The following is a 19,105-nucleotide window of genomic DNA, read 5'->3' as shown; positions in this document are numbered from 1 at the left end:
TTTCCTTGGCCAGGGAGCTTTGTGTGAACCTTAAGCTGTTGCCCCTCAATTTTGGGGGCCCGGGGCCAAGAGCTCCCACTTTGGGCTCGCATTCCAGGGCCAGGATCAAGTAGGACCGAGTGTCTGTTGACTTGGCCGCTTTTTCTGCACCAGATGGGTTGTTTGGATTCTTCTCTGCTCTTTCTTTCCCTCCTTGAGCTCACAGGAAAGGCTAAAGCATGATAAAAATGTGGAGATGTTTGGCCTTTTAAGAAAAAAGAATGCATTGACTAATCAAGTCTGGACCCATCAAGGCATGCCAGAACTTTTTCTTTTTAAAGTACCTGGCAACAGTTTATGGGCTGACTATGTGAAACAAGAAAATAATGAACAATCACCCACTGAACTCCCATCAAAATTGATGGAATGATTCATCTGGATCAAGCTGGGTTTGTATTGGTGTGTAAAATCACAGACTCAATTAGGCAATTATTAAACATAATACACCATAGTAAACAGACTACCTCACCACTAGCCTGTTTATCATTAAACTTAAATTTAAAGCATTTGGCTGCATGGAACCAAAGTATTTAATCAGTGATGAAAAGAATGCATTTGGCCCTAAAGTTGTCAGAATATTAGAAAATATGCATGATAGTGCATCTCCTACAATTAGGATAATATGGATTCACAAAGAAATGTCCATTTAGCTGCAGGACAAAACAAGGTTGCCCATTATCATCTTTATTATTTGCTCTAATTCAGGGGTGCCAATTTGAATAAAACATTGGGGAGGCCCAGCTAAGCCCTGCATAATCAATCACAAGATGTGGTGCATGCACACCATCTGAATGGCAATGCCCATCAACTTTGGGGGGGGCAGTGCCCTCAAATATTTTACTGGGGGGCCAAAGGGACCTCGGCCCCATGAATTGGGTCCCAGTTGATAGAATAATAAGAGATGATGCAGAGTTCAGAGCCCCAGTGTTCAAATGGACTGCTCCCTTGAAGCTGAAGGGAAGGCGATGCACAAGCAAAACAGAGAAAGGACCTTCTTTATGCAGCAGCGCAGAATTAAACTGTGGAACTCTCTGCCACAAGAAGAGGCAGTGGTGGCTGCCAACGTGGATGGGTTTAGAGAGGGATTGGACCAATTTATGGAGGGAGGGGACAAGCACACCAGAGATGAAGAAGGTGGCAGCAGCTGCAGTGAGAAGAACGTGCTCCCTGCCCGCCCCGAAGAGGCTGCTGGTCAGAGTCCGCCAGTTTGGCCCGGCCTAAACCCTGCTGGTAGCTGTTGGTACGTTTTGTTCCGAGACGCGCCTGAAGGGGGCGATGACGAGACAGCGTTCGTCCTGGGCCCGTTCTGTGCCTCTTCTCTCTTCTGCACCGGCGCCCCCTGCCGTTTTCCGGCGACGCTCTCTACGGACATCCGGACACCCTTTCCCTCTGTGGGCCCTTCCTGCTTCCGGTCCCTCCCTCCCTCGGCGGCGGCGGCGGCGGCGGCTTTTTCGTGAGGCGATGGCGGCGGTGCGGGGCCTCCGCATCTCCGTGAAGGCGGCCGAGCCGGAGCCCATGGAGGTGGAGGAGGGCGAGCTGCTGGTGGTGCAGGCCAGGCCGTCCCCGCCGGGCCCAGACGCCGCGCCTCCTCCGCCAGAGGCCGCCCCCGCCGGAGGAGAAGAAGACGACGACGAAGACGAGGAGGACGACGACGGCGAAGAGGAGGAGCTGGAGGTGCCGGTGCGGCGCTCGCTGAGGGAGCTGCTGCCGGTAACGGAGACAGGGGGCCGGGGCGGGAATGCCTCGGGCCTGCAAAGTCGGGAGAGAAGAGAGTTCCCTTGGGCATGGGCAGAGTGCATTTTCACCACGGATAGAGGGGCCTCGTGCCCCCCATCCCCGCAGGGCGATGCGTGGGGCCTCCGACCCCTCCGCACCCGCCTCCTCACTCAGGGCCGGGCTCTGGCAGGTCGGCGAGAGCTCGCAAGACAAAGGGTCGCCCGTGGCACTCTCAAGCCCCACGTAACACGGGGGTGGCGGGGTCAGCTTTCAAGAAGGCCCCGCTTTTGTTTTTTAAGTGGGCTACTGTCGCTTGGCAGAGGGAGCCGGCTGGCTGCACTTGCCCTTTGCCCTGGCCGAGGGAAAAGCTGCAGCAGGTGGAAGCGGCCTTGTGAATTGGCCCTAGGAAGAAGGTCACCTGGTTTGGAGCTCTCGAAGGAAGGTGGGCAACAGTGGTGGGCTCCCCACTTTTATCAGTAAACGGTTTCTCGTCTGGTGTCCTTTGGCATTCTGAGGCCTCAAAAGCAGCACCTGTGTATTGCCCGATGTAGAATTGTAGCTTGCTTATCTGCTTCACTTATGATTTTGTTTTCATTTCAGGACACCAGCAGAAGATACGAAAACAAAGCTGGGAGCTTCATCACTGGGATTGATGTCACTTCAAAGGTATTCCATGTGTTCTTGGAGATTTTACACTAAACCTGAAACTATAGCACAGGCATGTCCAACTCCCAAGAGACTGCAGTCTACTCCCACCATAAAAATACTGGCAGTGATTTTCCCATTGGATTGACCAAAGGTGTCAAGCTTTTTTGGGGGGAGGCTGCACCAAAGTTGTTGAGCTATTTTTTGGGGGCGGGGGAGCTTTCAGTATCATGCAATCGTCCAGAATTAACAAGGGATGCCCTGCGGTCAAATGGTAAATCGTGATCGACAGGTTGGACATGCCTGCTCTAGCAAATGGCGGGTTTCAGACTCAGTTGGTCTATTTTTCTACAACTGATATATCATTTGTTATGTTTCTAGTTTTTTACGCATTCAGTTGACAGTGGGCACCTTTATGTTTGTGACACAAGCTGTCTGTGGCTGTTGCACACAGTATTTCTGTGTAACACTTTATTGAAGAGGCTGGGTTTGTTACGGGGGTTGAGCCAAATGGCTCTTTCTGTGTTTTTGTAGCCTATGTAGGTATTATTTTGAAGGGCTGAGAATGCCACCTCTGGACATGTAGGAGGCTCGTAAGGTGGCAGCTGCTGGGAATCCATCATAATTTTATTTGTATGCCGCCTTTTCAGAGTTAAAACAATGCTCAAGGCGGCTTACAATATGAAAAGATTTACATAATTACAAACATAGCAAATAGTCATAAAAATAACACATTAAAATCTACATAACCAAACTGAACAATTTCCACATAAAAATATACAAAAAGTTAATATCAGTAACAACAGCAAAAACTCCCAACAAAACTTCCCCCAAAATACCCCAGTCCTTGTTGGACAGCAACCGCAGCAGCAATCCTTATGAGGCCAGCCAGGCCCTGCCCTAGGCCAGGTGGAGAGAGGCAGGCTCTCAGCAGGGGAGACCTCCCTAGGCAGCTGGAAAGCAGTTCTTGGCAGCTGTGGATGGCTGTGTCACAGCTACACGAAGTATCCCATGGCATTGAGGCTGCAAAGCCCCTCTACTGCCCTGTTTTATAAGAGGAGTTTTACTTCAGAAAGGAAACTGTTCCCTTTTTTGTTGGGGGGGGGGTCTGCTGGTACTAGCAGTAGAGCTAGGACTTGCTTCCAAACAGCCTTTTATGCCAGTTGACGCCTGTCTTCTGAGAGGAAGGTTCCAGCCATCAAACCCAAAGAGAGTTTGTGTCACCAAACTGTTGTAAGTACCTCAAAAGCCAGCCTCCAGCATTCTCCCTCAGATGTTTGCATCCCTGTTTTAAGCCACTCCTTTGGGCACTTTTTGCTGCAACGCTAACTCGGCTCTAGGTTTTACTTCACCCACCATACTTACTTTGGATTTCGTCACCCAGTTTGGGAGAGGCAGAAGTGTCCAAACTGCATGGAGGCTTGTTGTAAGGGAACAGGCTTGTCATTCCTGAAGTACCAGACCATAAGTTTTGTTGCTGTTCTGTGTCAGGTAATGAGGCAATCCTTTGTCAGACGAGGGATTTAGCTGTAGGGTTTTGTGATGAACTTTCTCTGTTCCTCCTGTGTCAGGAGCCAGCTGCTCTATGACTCCTGGTTTGCCTATGATGCCTGACTAGCTGGCTCTTTCTCCTTTTGATGCCTTTGCTTTTTGTAGGAAGCCATCGAGAAGAAGGAGCAAAGAGCAAAGCGTTTTCATTTCCGTGCAGAGGTGAATCTCGCACAAAGAAACGTGGCGTTGGACCGAGACATGGTGAAGAAAGGTATTTGGAGCTGTGTGTGGCTTAGAAAGGGGCTTAAGCAACTAGAGATCTTGTTCTTCTGGAGCTTCAGGCTCCTTTCTGTATCAGGGGATTCCAGAGCTGGCCTTTGTGAAGGAGGGGCTTTTCCTCCTCGTGAGTTTTCTTGTTTTATAAAGCAATAAAATCTATTTACTTGGGAGAAGAGGCTGTTGGTGGAAAACTTCCAGTTTTTCACAAGCTATCATATCTGTAAGAAATGACTTGTGGTATAAATATGTGGAGCCTTCTGGCTAAGCACTTTGGGTTACAATGTTTAAAGTGTTCATGTGTAACGGGCTGTGGGGACATCAATATATAAAATTTCTGGAAATTTTGAAGCATTGGGGAAAATCGATATTTTCTGGGGTTGTTTTTTTTTTTAAAGGAAATGGAAATATATGCATTATTTCTTACCAGCACTAAACTTAGTTTAATACTAAGAAGCATAGTTTGCTATGTTCTTCTAAATGTAATGATCACAGAAATAATACCGATATCCATGTGTTAAGTTATACATAATCATATAAAATATACTTTTTACTGTTAATAAATTTAGAAATATAAATGTCCCAGTTTATTAAACAAGAATGGCAAATGTTAACGTTAGACAGGCATGCTAACTATACTGTTTCAGTTGGCAGCACAGGCATAATCTAGTTATGTATGCCAATTTTGAGGGTGATTTTATTATTGAGAATTAATGTATGTACACTGCTTAGACTTGCTTTTATTAAGTGGTTTATATTTTTTTCTACGTAAATATGCCCCCATGTTGGAGATTGAGCCCAACAGCTTGGCTTTTACCTGTTGAGAATATATAGGAAAAGGGCGAGAGAAATGATACTGAATACAGAAAACATCAGCATTGTAGTAAACTAGAGGATTTTTAAAAATTGGAAAGAAGAGTCAGCTTTATCAATAAACTGGAGCAAGTGCTGCTACAATGCAAATAGTTTTAAACCCTCTCTTTAAAACATAACTGACTCAATCTAAAATAAAATAGTCGCAATAGTTTTTCTCAAACCCTGCCCCTAAAAAATGTCTCATGAGGTGGGTTGTTATTCTCTCCACCATCTTCCTCTCTTGCAGTTCTTTGCCTCTCTACAAATTGCAATGACTTTTTCATCATTGCCACCTAGTGAGGCCTCTCGTGCCCTTCCTTTCCCTTTCCCCATCGTGTGTTTCTCCTTCCTGTTGCTGGCAGCTAAAGGAGATAATGGGTTTCTTTGCAGCCATCCCAAAAGTCCGGCTGGACACCATCTACGTTTGTGGTGTTGATGAAATGAGCACCCAGGACATCTTTGCCTATTTCAAGGAGTATCCTCCTGCTCACATCGAGTGGCTGGATGACACTTCATGTAAGTTGCTGAGGGTGTGTAACCCCCCGGCTCTCTTGGCTGATGTGGGGTGAATTGGGCCCAGTTCTGTCTGTCTGTCTGTCATGTCCCCCCGCTCCCCATTCTGTGTTTAGATGCTAACAGTGCAGGATTGTTCACCTCATGCACAAGGCAAACCGTAACAAAGCTTCATGCTTGCCCTGTGCATTGGGACATTGCAGCACTGTCATTTTATCTGGCTGGGCCACCGACTGGCTCTCTGCTTTGCTTGAAGGCAACGTTGTCTGGCTTGACGAGGTAACAGCCACCCGAGCGCTCATCAACATGAGCTCTATGCCTGTGGAGGAGAAGATGAAACCCCAAGAAAACAGCAAGAAGGTGGTGGAAGCAAGCAAGAAAGGTAGATGCTTCTGGAAGCTGACCTTTCCTTGGTCCCTGGGGAGGGAGCCCCTGAGCTCTGGCATTTGAGGCATGGCTCGCCTGGGCATCTGCACTCAGAGCTGCTCAGTGCATGTCTGGAGTGCCACCCTTGGGACCAACTAGGGTGGCACACTGGTTGGAGTATTGCTTTCGGCTGTGTGAAGTGCTGGTTCAAGGCCTCACTGTTTCTCAGCCTTGCAAAGGACAAATCCCATTGTAAAGTCGCTGCTTCCTGGAGCTCCTTCAAGAAAAGGCTACAAGCGGGGTGGCAGAAGCCCAGGGTTCAAAGTTCAGTGTGCTGTGTCTCTGTCACCAGGGAGAAAAGACTCTGGGATGGCAGGGCTGGGAAGGACCTCTGAGAGCTGCCATAGCTGCCAGCGGAATCTGGCAGCGTAAGGCAGCTGTGCACAGTCATATATTAAAAATTGATGTTTGTGGTCACATTTTCATCCTGGCACATGGGACCCTCAAGGTGGCTACCTGCAGCCCAGGTTAGATGTGCTTATGAAACTGCTTGCCTGGCACTGAGTTACATCACTGAGACAACATTGAATGTTTTACAGAAAGGGCCTGAGCTCACTGGCAGAGCAACCCCTTGGTATGCAGATCCTTGGGATCACTGAAAAACCCCAGGGTGGCAACCATTGTTAGTGCTGCTCAGAGCAAAGCCATTCAAACTAATAGATGTGACTTCACATACCCTTAAATTTTGTGAGATTGACATTGGTTACACCCCCTCTGCCCGAAGCCCTGGAGAGCATTACCAGTCAGTGTAGGCAGTACTGAGCTGGAGAGACCAGCGGCCTGTCTCGGTCTCATAGGGCAGCATCCTCTGTTCCTTCAGGGCTCCATGCCTTTCCCAGCCCCACTGCTGCTGCCTGGGGCCATATGCATGCAGAGCAGGTTCCCTGCCCTTTAGCTGCGTGCCCTTTTGAATATCATCATCCCTCACTGTTCAGTGAGAAAGCAAAGCTCTACCTTGAGAACGTGCTCAGTTGAGTTCCCTCTTGTAGATGGACTTGTGCTTCTCAGCCCCACATGGCTCAGGGTGCTGGTGTGATGCTGCACAAGCTGCTTGCTCCTCTCCCCTCCTTCATGTGGAGGGATCCCACTTCATGGGGTGGTTTCTATGGAGTTGTGGCAGTTGGAGGTGGTGAAGCAGCACATCATCCAATGGCACACACCACCTTTTGACATTCATTTTTGTGTGAACTTCATTTCAGAGAAACAGGAAGAGAGCTCTGATGACGAGACGGAGGAGGGCGAGGTGGAAGACGACCATTCAAATGAGACCGAGGTCAGTGCAGGAGGCTGGGGCAGGAAATTTTCACTGCTTTATAGTTCCATGGAAAATTCACTAGTAACAGTGAATGGGTGCTAGCGTCGGATAAACATTAGGTGAACATGGCAGTTTCTAAAGAATAAAAGTAGAATAAACGTGCTAAATTAGGCATGTTTCACTTGGGCATCCGAACATTTTCTGATGCAGACTTACTCATTTCCCCATTTGCCTAGGAATATTTTCTACTGCTTTAAGGACTGAAAAAAGGATTGTTTATGGAAAGTAGAAGAGCAAGTATTTTGCATAAGTTTATATACCCGATAGACAAAGAATCGGAAGTATTTTGCTTTCCCCCCTTCTTTTCTCTCTCTTAGTTTTTATGTTTAAAAAGTGCTTGGTACTTGATGATGTTGTTATTTATTACATTTGTATACCACCCTATACCCCCAGGGTATTCTGTATCATGTTTTCCTTGTTTTTCAAGCTGTAATAAAAAACTGATAATGTTAAGGCTGCCAGAAAGAGCACCTTTCAGCAATCAAATACTTGGCTATTTATCCATATAAAAACACTTCTCTCTTTCTCCTCCCTGCTCCCATGGAATGTCGAGAAGGCAAGCAGAGTCTTGCTGGAGCACACCAAAGTGGCCTATCTGGTTAAGCCTCCTGCTTCCTCCCCTCAGAGGGCAGCCATATGCTTCCAAGAAGCCCTCCCCCACCCCTTACTGGGATCGTTCTCTGAACCCTGGGGTACAGGACCTCTGGGCTTCTCCGCACCCACAATGTGACTTCAGGCAAAGCTGAAATTGCTGCCCCTTTTTAACAATCAGGCCTTTGCAGTAGTTTCCACCCCTGCAGAGAGATTGAGCCTAACAGGTGTTCTTTCCACAGCTGGACACACTCTCCCAGGCGGAGGAAGACTCCCTCTTGCGGAATGACCTGCGTCCAGCCAGTAAACTGGCCAAAGGCAACAAGCTCTTCATGAGGTTTGCTACCAGAGGTAAAGTGCGTCCCCTGCAGGGATGGTTTGTTCTTATATAAAAATAAACAGGACGGGTGGTTCCTCCTCCAGCAGGACTCTCCCACTTCCTCCTGGCTTGGTCTTAGATGCTCTATGAAAACACATTTTCTGAGGTTAGGTGGGTGGAATGGCAATTGAGTCTTCCCTTGGCCTTTTTAGTTGTTGGGGTGTGTGTGTCTTGCCTGTGCTGCTGCCTTGCTGATTAAAATTGCATCCTGTTTTTTGAATTGTTTTCGATTGGGGGTTCTTGATACGATGGGCACTTTTAAAGCAAGTATCCGACGGTAGTCCCTGAGCTTGTGCTTTGCTCCTGCAGATGACAAAAAGGAGCTTGGGGCTGCCAGGAGGAGCCAGTATTACATGAAATATGGGAATCCCAATTATGGAGGCATGAAAGGCATATTGAGCAACTCCTGGTGAGTGAGGAAGGGAGGCAGCCTATAGCTCTGTGACCCACCCTGCCGGGGAAGGGAACAGACAGGTATTTCCTTCTGTTCCTGGTGGTAGTGTATGTGACAGCTGTGTCATCTCTTTGTGGCTTTCCAGGAAGCGGAGATACCATTCACGCAGGCTCCACCGCGACGTGATTAAGAAAAGGACTCTCATTGGGGATGATGTTGGCCTCACACCTCCTTACAAACATCGCCACTCAGGTACCTGAGAGCTACAGGTGCAATGTGTCCCCATGTGGTTTGTGGGCTTTGCAAAAGCAGAGAACAGCAAAGCCTTCCTTTAGGGTTCCTTTTCCCAAACAAAGACAGCGGCTGGATTCTGCATGCAAGCAAAACCCCTTGGCAGAGGAAGCTATTGGCTTGCAGAGGGGCCTTGTGGAATCGGCATGCTGGGGAAGAGGGTGGCCTTGCTTGCCGTCAGGGGCTTGCTTGAGAGGTTCAAGCCAACACCTCTGGTTGCTTGAAGGTGTGCGGCTGCTTGAGGGGTCATGCAATTTTCTCTGGGAACCCCAAGGACATGTTGGGCAAGGACCTTTTTGTTTTAATTTGCTTTGCTTATTCAAAACATGGTTAGTTTGTTCCCAGAGTGGCTTACAAATCAGTAAAATGCATGACTGTTCCTGCTTTCAAACTTACAGTCTAAGAGATATGGCCTGAAAGGAAAAAATGGAGGCAGGAAGAAAGATGCAAAATCAGGCATCAGTTGTTAAGCTGCAAAGGCAGCTGGTCTCTGAGCACAGCCAAGGGGAAAAGACCCTTTTGCTGCCCGATGTCTGGTCATTAAAAGATGTTGGGCTGGATTTTTCATTGTTGCTGTTCCCTGTTTTAGGTCACGTAGATAGCCTGCATGTGTCATGCAGCTTTGTCTCTGAAATGTGGCATTAGAATACTGTTTAACCCAACAGCCTCTAAAGAGAGAGACGCCTGGTAATGAAGCACCCTGAAAAGCAGGCAGGGTGCGGGATGAATATTTCAAGGAAGTACAGAAGAGTCTTGTGAGAACAAAAATGGTTCTAGTAAGCTGAGCCAGGCTCATTCCGGCTGACTACTGTTTGAAGGCACAAAAATTACTCCTTATGAAAACCAGAAATGATTTTATTTAATAAAAAAAACAACCATACAAAACAAAAACAACCATACAAGACAAGAATACAAGGGAAAAACCATTTTATTCTTATACAGTTAATTTAAAAACCAACATAAGAACTTTCCAACAATATTCTGGAAGTTGTGATCTTGTACTTTAATTAGCAGCTAGCCCATTTATAGGGCTTATTTTAAAAACTTAAAATCCATTTCATATTATTGAGTACAATTATTTCATACCATTTCATACTATTGAGTATAATTAGTGATGGTGATTTCAGAGCATATAGGCTTGTATTGGGATGCAAACGGGTCCATTTATTTTGCCTTGGCCTTTGCCTACTTTATTTCCCCCATGTGCCCCTTGCTGCACCTTGGTAGGGCGGGTTCTGCCCCAGTATGGACTTTCCAGCCATTGCTGGGATACTTGGGAAGGTGGCGAGTTATCCTTTTGTAGACTTTTTCCAGCAGAGACCAGGAGAGGTCATCTCCCTTCAAGGGTGTTGCTGTGGTGAAGGCTTTCCTTCCCAAGACGGTTGGGCTGGATGACTTTGAGGTCACTCCCTCCCTACTCTGCAGTTCTGATGCGGTCTCTTAAAATGACTTTCTTGCCCTGCAGGTTTAGTAAATGTTCCTGAGGAACCTATTGAGGAGGAAGAGGAGGAGGAGGATGATGATGATCAGGACATGGATGAAGACGACCGGGTGGTTGTGGAGTACAGGGATGAGCTGCAGGCCTTCAAGCAGTCGCGGGAGCGGAGTGCCTCTCGGCGGTCCAGTGCAGCCAGTGAGTCTGACTCGGATGAAATGGACTATGACCTGGAGCTGAAGATGATCTCCACTCCCTCCCCCAAGAAGAGCATGAAGATGACCATGTATGCCGACGAGGTGGAGTCTCAGCTGAAGAGCATCAGGTATGACCACTAGGCCTCCGATTCTCAGAAAGGCAACCTAGTGAAGCAGCAGTGGCCTGAGCCATCCCATTAGGGCCAGGAGGGAGAGGTGGTGGCCAGAGTGCCAGTGTGTGAGCTCTGCCCTTTCTCGGGTGGCCAGGGCTGGCTGGGCCTTCTGCATTCAAGGCCTTTAGTTTCCCTGGGAGGCACATCCTCATTGGCTCAGTGGGGCAGAGTGTGAGAGGGTCTTCCAGCTACACAGGAGGAATTTGCATCTTTATTTTGGTATAAGGCCTGATCTGCTAGCCTCTCCACCACTTTTGGGAGCACACTGAGGGAGAGAGAGGAGAAACAAAAGCAACGTGCCTCAGCTTTTTCTTTCCAGGGTGCAATATTGACCCCACCGCCAACAGGCACACCTGCACCCCAAAAACCCCCTCCCCCATGCAGAAAGGCCTTTTGGACAGCCTTGGGCCAATTAGGGATTGTTTTTCTTTTTTTCCTTAAACATCACAGGAACTCGATGAGAGCAGATAGTGTTGCAGCCAGCAACATCAAGAACCGAATTGGAAGCAAAGGGACTTCAGAGAAAGTGGCTGATGTGCGGCTCCTCTTGGAGGAAAAGCGGCAGGGAAACCCCAGCCCACGCCAGCCACTGAACTCCGTGAGATCAGGTATGGGGGTCCTCTCTGTCAGGGTGCTGCTCCAGTCTGCTTCTGCTTTAGGGAGATCTAGTTTTTGTAAGCGTTTTTGTATTATTGATATACAATGCCCTGGAAGCACTTTGAATACACACAGTACAGTGCATTGTACATAAATAAGAAAATTATTTGCCCGAAGAGGAAGGAGTTTCATGTCTTTTGTATGTTCAACAAAGTCACCTCTGAGATCCCCCAACCCTCCAGTTTCCTTCTCGCATTTTCCCATGCTTTGAAGCAAACATCTGGTGAAGCTGCAAATTGCTGTATTGCCTTCTGATTGGCCCTTTTGATCCTTAAAAGTTGCCTGCTGGGAGGGTCCTCAGCTTCAGCACCTACCATGCTCCTACATGCCACCCTGGAGCTGGAAAGCCAACGAGGCTCATTGCTACCTCGCAGAATCCATTTCAGAAGGGGACACTTTGTGATCTCATCCTGGGCCAGCTTTCCCCCTGTCTTCCCAGGATTGTCTTCCTCCTCTGCTCTACCTTTATCCTCTCCCAACCTTCTGTCACTGCTACCCTTCCGTCTGACGTCTGGATCAAAGGCTTCTTGCCATACACACAGCTTGGTACGGGTGCTTTGCAGCAGGTAGAGGAATGTGGGGATAATAGCAAGCAGAATTAAGTCCAGTGGGTGACTGTTCCTTCCATTGTTTCCAGATGTTCGGCAGAGGCTTGGCAAGAGGCCGCACTCCCCAGAAGCCCACACCCCACCTGGAAGCCCCTCCACGTCCCACCGTGAGCCTCTCTCCGATGTGCACAGTCGACTGGGCATCCCCAAGCAGGACGGAAAAGGCCTCTACTCTGATACCAGAGAGAAGAAGTCAGGTCAGTCCCTGGGGGAGAAGATGCTACATAATGTCATCCAACCTTGCCTATAGAAACAATGGTGGCCCAGAGAGGACCACAGAATCGCCAAGTACGCTGAGGCTCAACCATTGGGCAGAAATGATAGTGTGGCAAAAGCAGATTGAGCAGGGATTTCAGCATGGTGGTGCTGACTGGGTGAATCAGTCTCTTGGCCTAACTTTCACTCCTTGTTGCAAAGCGAGAATTCCGCTTTGTACTTCTTGGAAGATAATAATAATAATAATAATAATAATAATAATAATAATAATAATAATAATAATTTTATTTATACCCCGCCCTCCCCAGCCAAGGCCGGGCTCAGAGCGGCTTACAAGTAATAATAAAAACAAGTTAAATGATTACAACTTTAAAACAAAATTAAAAATACAACATTAAAATATTGAAACATTAAAATATTAAAATGTAGCCTCATCGCAGGAGGAGAAGCAAAAGAAAAAAGAAAGAGAGGGAGGGAATCAAATTGGCTCCAAGCCAAAGGCCAGGCGGAACAACTCTGTCTTACAGGCCCTGCGGAAAGAAATCAGATCCTGCAGGGCCCTGGTCTCATGAGGCAGAGCGTTCCACCAGACCGGAGCTAGAGTTGAAAAGACCCTGGCTCTGGTTGAAGCCAATCTAACTTCCTTAGGGCCCGGGACCACTAGGGTGTTGCTATTTATGGACCTTGAGGCTCTCCGTGGGGCATACCAGGAGAGGCGGTCCCGTAGGTACGAGGGTCCTAGGCCGTGAAGGGCTTTAAAGGTCAAAAGCAGCACCTTAAATCTGATCCCGTACTCCACCGGGAGCCAGTGCAGCTTGAAAAGCACTGGGTGAATATGCTCCCATGGCAGAGACCCCGTGAGGAGCCTCGCTGCAGCATTCTGCACCCGCTGGAGTTTCTGGGACAGCTTCAAGGGCAGCCCCGCGTAGAGCGAATTACAGTAGTCAAGCCTGGAGATGACCGTCGCATGGATCACTGTGAAGATGAGTATGATATAGATGAAACTCTTTATTATTAATAAATTTGTGTACTGCCCTTTATCTGTAGATCTCAGGGCAGTTCACAAAATAAAATTACAATATAAAAACAGAAATGACATAATAAGAACAAAAACAAACCAATAATTCCCCCTCCCACAACTCATTTAAAAGGCCACAGAGTATTCATCAGCCAAAGACTTGGTGTATAATGAAGGTGCCAACCGAACCTCCCTGGAGAGAGCACAAATGGGGAACCACTGCTGAAAAGGCCTGTTCTTGTGTTGCCACCCTCTGGATCTCTCCTGGAGGCGGCACGTGAAAAAGGGCCTCAGATTACGACTGCAGAGTCCGGGTAGGTTCATATGGAGAGAGGCAGTCCTTGAGGTATTGCGGTCCTGAGGTGTTTCAGGCTTTATAGGTCAAAACCAGCACCTTGAATTGCACCTGGAAACTAATTGGCAGCCAGTGCAGTTGGGCCAGGATTGGTGTAATATATTCAAACAATGCAATGTATTGAATTAGTCTGGCTTCAGAAAGAGCCATTTGAAAATGTTTTGCTTTGTATCAAGAATTGTTTGCATTTGTGCCAGCCCTGAAAAGAGTGGCTTGGTGGAACTACAGTCAAGGAAACACAGGTCCAGGTGGAGCTATTGACAAGATTCAGTCAAAAATATTTCATGTGCCAACATTTGGCTCTTTGTTGTCTCTCTCCCCCCCCCCACCCCAAACCAGCTGTTAATGTCCACCTGCCCTTCCATATTCAGCATTACCCTCAAGAGAGAGATGTGCTTACCTAGTCAAGGAAAGAGGAACAATGATGCTGGGTTTTTCTTTTTATTTGGTTCCAGTTGCAGAGTGGAATGAGCCACTGCGAGAACAGGATGCTGGACCAGATGGGCCATTGGCCTGATTCAGCAGGCTCTTCTTACGCCTCTGGCCTCACAGGTCTCAGCAGAATAACAAAATGAGAAAGAAATACTGATGCCTTTGTCTAAATGCTGGGGAAGCAAGGCAGCTTGCAGGCTTCTCAGAAGCGGCATGTGGTTGGCTGGTGTGAGGACAGAATGCTGGACTCAATGGGCCTCCTTTGGCCTGATCCAGCTGGGCTGTTCTGAAGTTCTTATGAATGAGGGGGATGCTTTGGTAAAGCAGGACCACACTTTGAGCCTCACCTTCACCCTCGGTGTGCAGAGAATGTCAGGGCCCATTAAAACCCCAGTTTGGGCAATGTGTCACTCAGGAGTTGGTGCTTATCTGGGAGTGCCCCCTTTCCTTACTGCTAACAATTCTTCTTCCAATCTCTCTCTCTTTCTGTATATTATTAGCAAACTTATGGACCCGTTTAGGATCCGCAGCAAAGGTGCAGGAGAAGGTCCCCGAGAAAGCAGAGAAGTCGTCGGCCTCTCCCGAAGAAGAGGACTCTGAGCTCCAGCGGGCCTGGGGGGCCCTCATCAAAGAGAAGGAGCAGTCTCACCAGAAGAAGAGCCGCCTTGACAACTTGCCCTCGCTGCAGATCGAAATCAGCCGGGAGAGCAGCTCAGGCTCAGACACAGAATCGTGACGGCCTTTGGGGTGCTGCTGCTGCCGCTCCCAGGTGACTGTTGCCCTCGGCCCCAAAGTGGGAGCCGGGCCTGGCGTGACCCAGGAGCCTCTTGCCCTGCTGAATGTCCGATCCCTGCGGTGCAAGGTGGCCCTGCGGGGCACAGAGAGGTGACCTTGGCTGAGAGTGCGTGAGTGAATGTCTGTGTGTTCGTTCCCCTAGAAAGCAGTTGGGGGTTTTGTAGGAGACTTGTATGTTATTTAGGCTTTCCACGTACTGGTTTCTTTTAAGAGGGGGAAATGGTTCTAGCAGTTCCCTCAAAGGATTTGGGACTTTCCTTGGTGACCTCCTTGGTCCTTCTGCGGGTTGCCAGCTGGGGCAGGCTCTGAGGGCCAGCTCCAGCGGCCGCTGCTGCCTGCTCTTCCTCCTCCGGAATGATAATGGCTGCAAATCCCAAGTGAAGGCAGCAACAGCCCACGCCAGCAATGCTGGATAGAACCCACCAGAACTGGCTTTCTGTTTCCAGGATCTTTTCCTACTTAAAATGAAGATTGAACAGTTGGAAGCCTCTGAAAAGGGTACACGAAATCCCGAAAGGTGCTTTTTCTTTGTCTTTGAAAGTAACTTTAAAATTATTTCCATCTGTAACGTTCAAAGGAATCCAGCATTGGAAATACTAACTTTTATATATATATATATTTGTGATTTTTATTTTTTGCTGTTGGCTACAGTGTGAAAGCTACCATGGTGGTTTCATATGTGCAGTTCAAATTATATATATATATATGAAGAATATGGTTGTGTGTGTGCATAGGATTGAATGGAAGCTCCGCCCCATAGTGTGCAGGCCCTTTTGAAATTATCATTGTTCTTAGTAATAGTAGTAGTAGCCTTAGAAGTATTTATTGCACTTATTGCCCTTCCTCTCACAAGAGCCCAGGGCAGCTTGCAGCAATCCACAAAACATCTAAAAACAAAGCAAAATCACAATTGGCAATAAAGTACAGTTGACAATTACATCAATTACGTTACCTAATAGAGGCCTGCAGGAAGAAATAAGTTTTAAATTGCTGCTGGAATGCATGCAAAATAAGGGATAGCCAGGTCGCCACAGGTGGAGAGAGGGACAGAGCTTCCGTTTGTAGGCTGCACCTGCACAGCCTCTCCTGATTCTGATGGAACAGAGAGGAGCAACTAAGGTATCACCTGCATATTGATGATGCTGCACCACAAATCCGTACTACACACCCCACTAGGAGAAGTAAAGCAGCATGTGGGACAAAATCTAGAACCTTGCAGGCTACACAACGAGGCTGCCAGGCGGCTGAGCATTTGTCTGCCAGTGCTGGTGTCTGGTAGTGGCCCTGCAAGTAGCAGTGGAACCACAGCAATAAATGCCAACTCCCAGAGCTGCTCAAAGAGGATACTATGATCAGTGGTATTGAAAGCCTCAGAGGGTTTAAGCAGGGGATAGCACTCTGCCCCCTGCATCTCTCTGCTAAAACACACCATCAGTTAGGGTGACCAAGGCTGGCTGTGTGTGGTACTCAGGCCTGAAGCCAGAGTGGAACTGGTGGGAGCACCTGCAAGGGCCGGTTTCTGGTGGATCACTGCCCCCAGCATAGGAAGTGTGCCTACATTCTGTCACAATTTCTGTTCTCATGACATGAGTGTCTTTGGTTGATTCATTCTCCCTTGCCACAAATGTCCCCCAATGCCAAAGGTGGTTGTTTCTTCCTTCTTCCTTGGGAAGCTCTTCTCTGTGTGGCTCTCCCTCCAACACCCTTCCCCTTTGTTCTGCAGGAAGTTGTGAAGCACCCAGAATATTTTTTGCCTGTAGCAGAAAAAGTTACTGCCTTGCCCTGTTGAAATTTTCCATGAGTCTTCCATCTTTGGGTTTTCTGCCTCTTCCCCTTGGCAAAGTGGGAGCCCCCCCCCTTCCCACTTTTATCCATAGACAAACGTTTTGGGCTTTGGGAAATTGAGGGATCATGAGCTGTGAGCTTTTATTTCAGAGAAGAGCAGCCTGGAGCCTAGGAAGCAGGGAGGATAAACTAACAGCATTTGGTCTCTAAAGCTTCCTTTTTAAAAAATTTAACTGAACCTCATGTGTTTAAATATGGCTTCTCAAGATCATACCTGACAAAAGTAAGTAAATGCAGTGTTTAACATTGTAAAAGACTGTTCAAGTGTGTGTGCCCCCCTAAAGCCTGATATGTAGCTACCTATCAATACAATTAATACTTTATCAAAGATTGATGTTGCAAGTAAAGTTCCTACCCTGGACTTGGCAGATCTCAGCATTTTCACTGTCTGTGGAGCCTGGAGCCTTAGTTCTGACTGCCATGTATTCTGCAGAAGAACTCTGTGACAGTTCAAGCAGAGTAAGCAAGTGGATGGCTTCATAGGCGCAAGAGTGACTGGGCACCAGGAAGTTGTGGCAGGCCTTGGAACAAATAGCTCGGCCTTTTCAAGGGAGCAGAGATACTAGAATGCTGCTTCTTTGCACAGGTTGGATGTTGGTGGCAGGAGTGAAGCTTGTACCTTGGATTTGCTATATCACTTGCATGTTTCAGGTGCACATTTCATTGGGTGCTCTTCCCCAGCTTTCAAGATGGAGCAAGCTGTGAGGCCAAAGGAACAGACCGCAGGCAGTAGTTGCTTGGTGGTTTTGAGATAGAATAGGGCTTCATTCCTTTGGAGGGAAGCATCTAATGTATACATTCCTTGTATTACTACTTTGGAATGTTGCTGGCAGAGCTGCTGTGTGGCATCTGGAGTTCTTGCTTGCTGGTGGTCTTTAACCTGGCAGGGCTGCAGTCGTCGGTGTCTTCACTCAGAAGAGAGTCCCCTTCCAGCCAGCAGGGCTTCTTTCATACAAACACAGGAACAACAAAAGAGCCTGCCGAATCAGGCCAGCGGTCCATCTAGTCTAGCCTCCTGTTCTCACAGTGGCCCACCAGATGCCCTTAATGGGAAAAACGCTAGTGCATGGGTAGGCAAACTAAGGCCCCAATCACCTTCTAAATCCAACCCGCGGACAGTCCGGGAATCAGCGTGTTTTTACATGAGTAGAATGTGTGCTTTTATTTAAAATGAATCTCTGGGTTATTTGTGGAGCATAGGAATTCATTCCCCCTCCCCCCAAAATATAGTTCAGCCCCTCACAAGGTCTGAGGGACAGTGGACCAGCCCCCTGCTGAAAAGGTTTGCTGACCCCTGCACTAGTGGGACCTGAGCACAAGAGGCCTCCCTCCTGTGGTTTCCAGCAATTGGTAGTCAAGAAGTGTGGAGGCAGAACATAGTCATCATGGCTAGTGGACATGCTCCATGAATTTATCCAATCCTCTTTTAAAGCCATTTTAGATTGGAGGCCACCATTACCTCCTGTGGGAGCGAGTTCCATAGTTTTACTGTGTGCTGTTTGAAAAAGTCCTTTTATCTGTCCGGAGGCTTCCAACTTTCACCTGCTTTGGATGTCCATTAGCTCTGGTGTTAATGGAGGGGAAAGAAACCTGCTGTGGATTGGGGCTGAGGAGGGAGGAGCCAGTGGGAAATTTTAATGCAATGATTACATTTCTAGGCTGCCTTTCCCTCATATGGAGCCCATCAACTTCTCAAGCATCCCCTCAGCCCTACTATGGCAGAGTTCCAGCATCAGGGACCTCTGGAGGCCACCTTGACTTTTGGGGAGCTGTGCAAAAAAAAGGGGGTTTCCAAAGGCTTGATTTAGCAGCAGGTTGTTGGGGGCTGCCTTGTTCCATTGTGCAATGGTCCGAGTTGCACATGAGTAGCCCAGTGGTGAGGAAGACGCTGCTTCTGAGGGAAGGATGGGTGTAGTGTGTGCAGAAGGGCTTGAACCAGCACCTCTCAGTTGGAAGTGCTGCATAGAAATATTCCAGGCGTGAGGAACCTCGAGTGCAAGCCCCATCGAGGCTGATCATGGGTCATGCATGCTCACTAGTGATGGGAGTTGCAGTGAGATGACCAGGGAGGGGAGTCGCACTTGCCCTATCCCTCCCGGAGCCCCGTTAGAATAAGGAGGTGGGGGTGGGAGGCAGAGAGAAACCGAGGGAGCTCATCCATCACCACCCTCTCTCCCTCCCCCCGCTTGAGTTCCACGGCGCATCTTGTCTTTTAAGTGTAACGCACTTCTAAGCCAGTGACGGGTTACCTGACCTGAGGTGGAGCCACGAGGCAAGAGCCGCCCTTGCTGTGGAAGGGGCCTTTTATGCGACTGCCCCCCCTCCTCCGGCTCAACCTTTGCAGGGCGCAGCCGGGTTCCCCCTTGCCCAGAGCCCCAGCCGGCTCCTTTCTCTCCTTTGCTTCCCTCTCGCCCTCCCCGCATTCTTAGCAGGCGCTTCGGAA

General features: G+C 48.3%; 1 protein-coding gene across 1 annotated transcript; it reads left to right on the top strand.

Annotated features, from left to right (window-relative positions):
• Window positions 1–1,455: 1,455 nt before the first annotated feature.
• Window positions 1,456–15,431, top strand: NCBP3 (nuclear cap binding subunit 3). The gene is made up of 13 exons (XM_081889825.1): window positions 1,456–1,749; window positions 2,356–2,421; window positions 4,057–4,162; window positions 5,413–5,538; window positions 5,792–5,917; window positions 7,161–7,234; window positions 8,110–8,218; window positions 8,556–8,655; window positions 8,786–8,892; window positions 10,397–10,691; window positions 11,187–11,344; window positions 12,031–12,198; window positions 14,523–15,431. The coding sequence occupies exons 1-13, from the start codon at window positions 1,501–1,503 to the stop codon at window positions 14,756–14,758; spliced, it is 1,920 nt and encodes a 639-aa protein (XP_081745951.1). The 5' UTR covers window positions 1,456–1,500; the 3' UTR covers window positions 14,759–15,431.
• Window positions 15,432–19,105: the final 3,674 nt, after the last annotated feature.

The sequence above is a fragment of the Podarcis melisellensis genome, assembly GCF_964234715.1.
Source record: "Podarcis melisellensis genome assembly, chromosome: 15".
Taxonomy (NCBI): Eukaryota; Metazoa; Chordata; class Lepidosauria; order Squamata; family Lacertidae; genus Podarcis; species Podarcis melisellensis.
The sequence above is the reverse complement of the archived record's forward strand: the minus strand, read 5'-3'. Positions and strand labels throughout refer to the sequence as shown.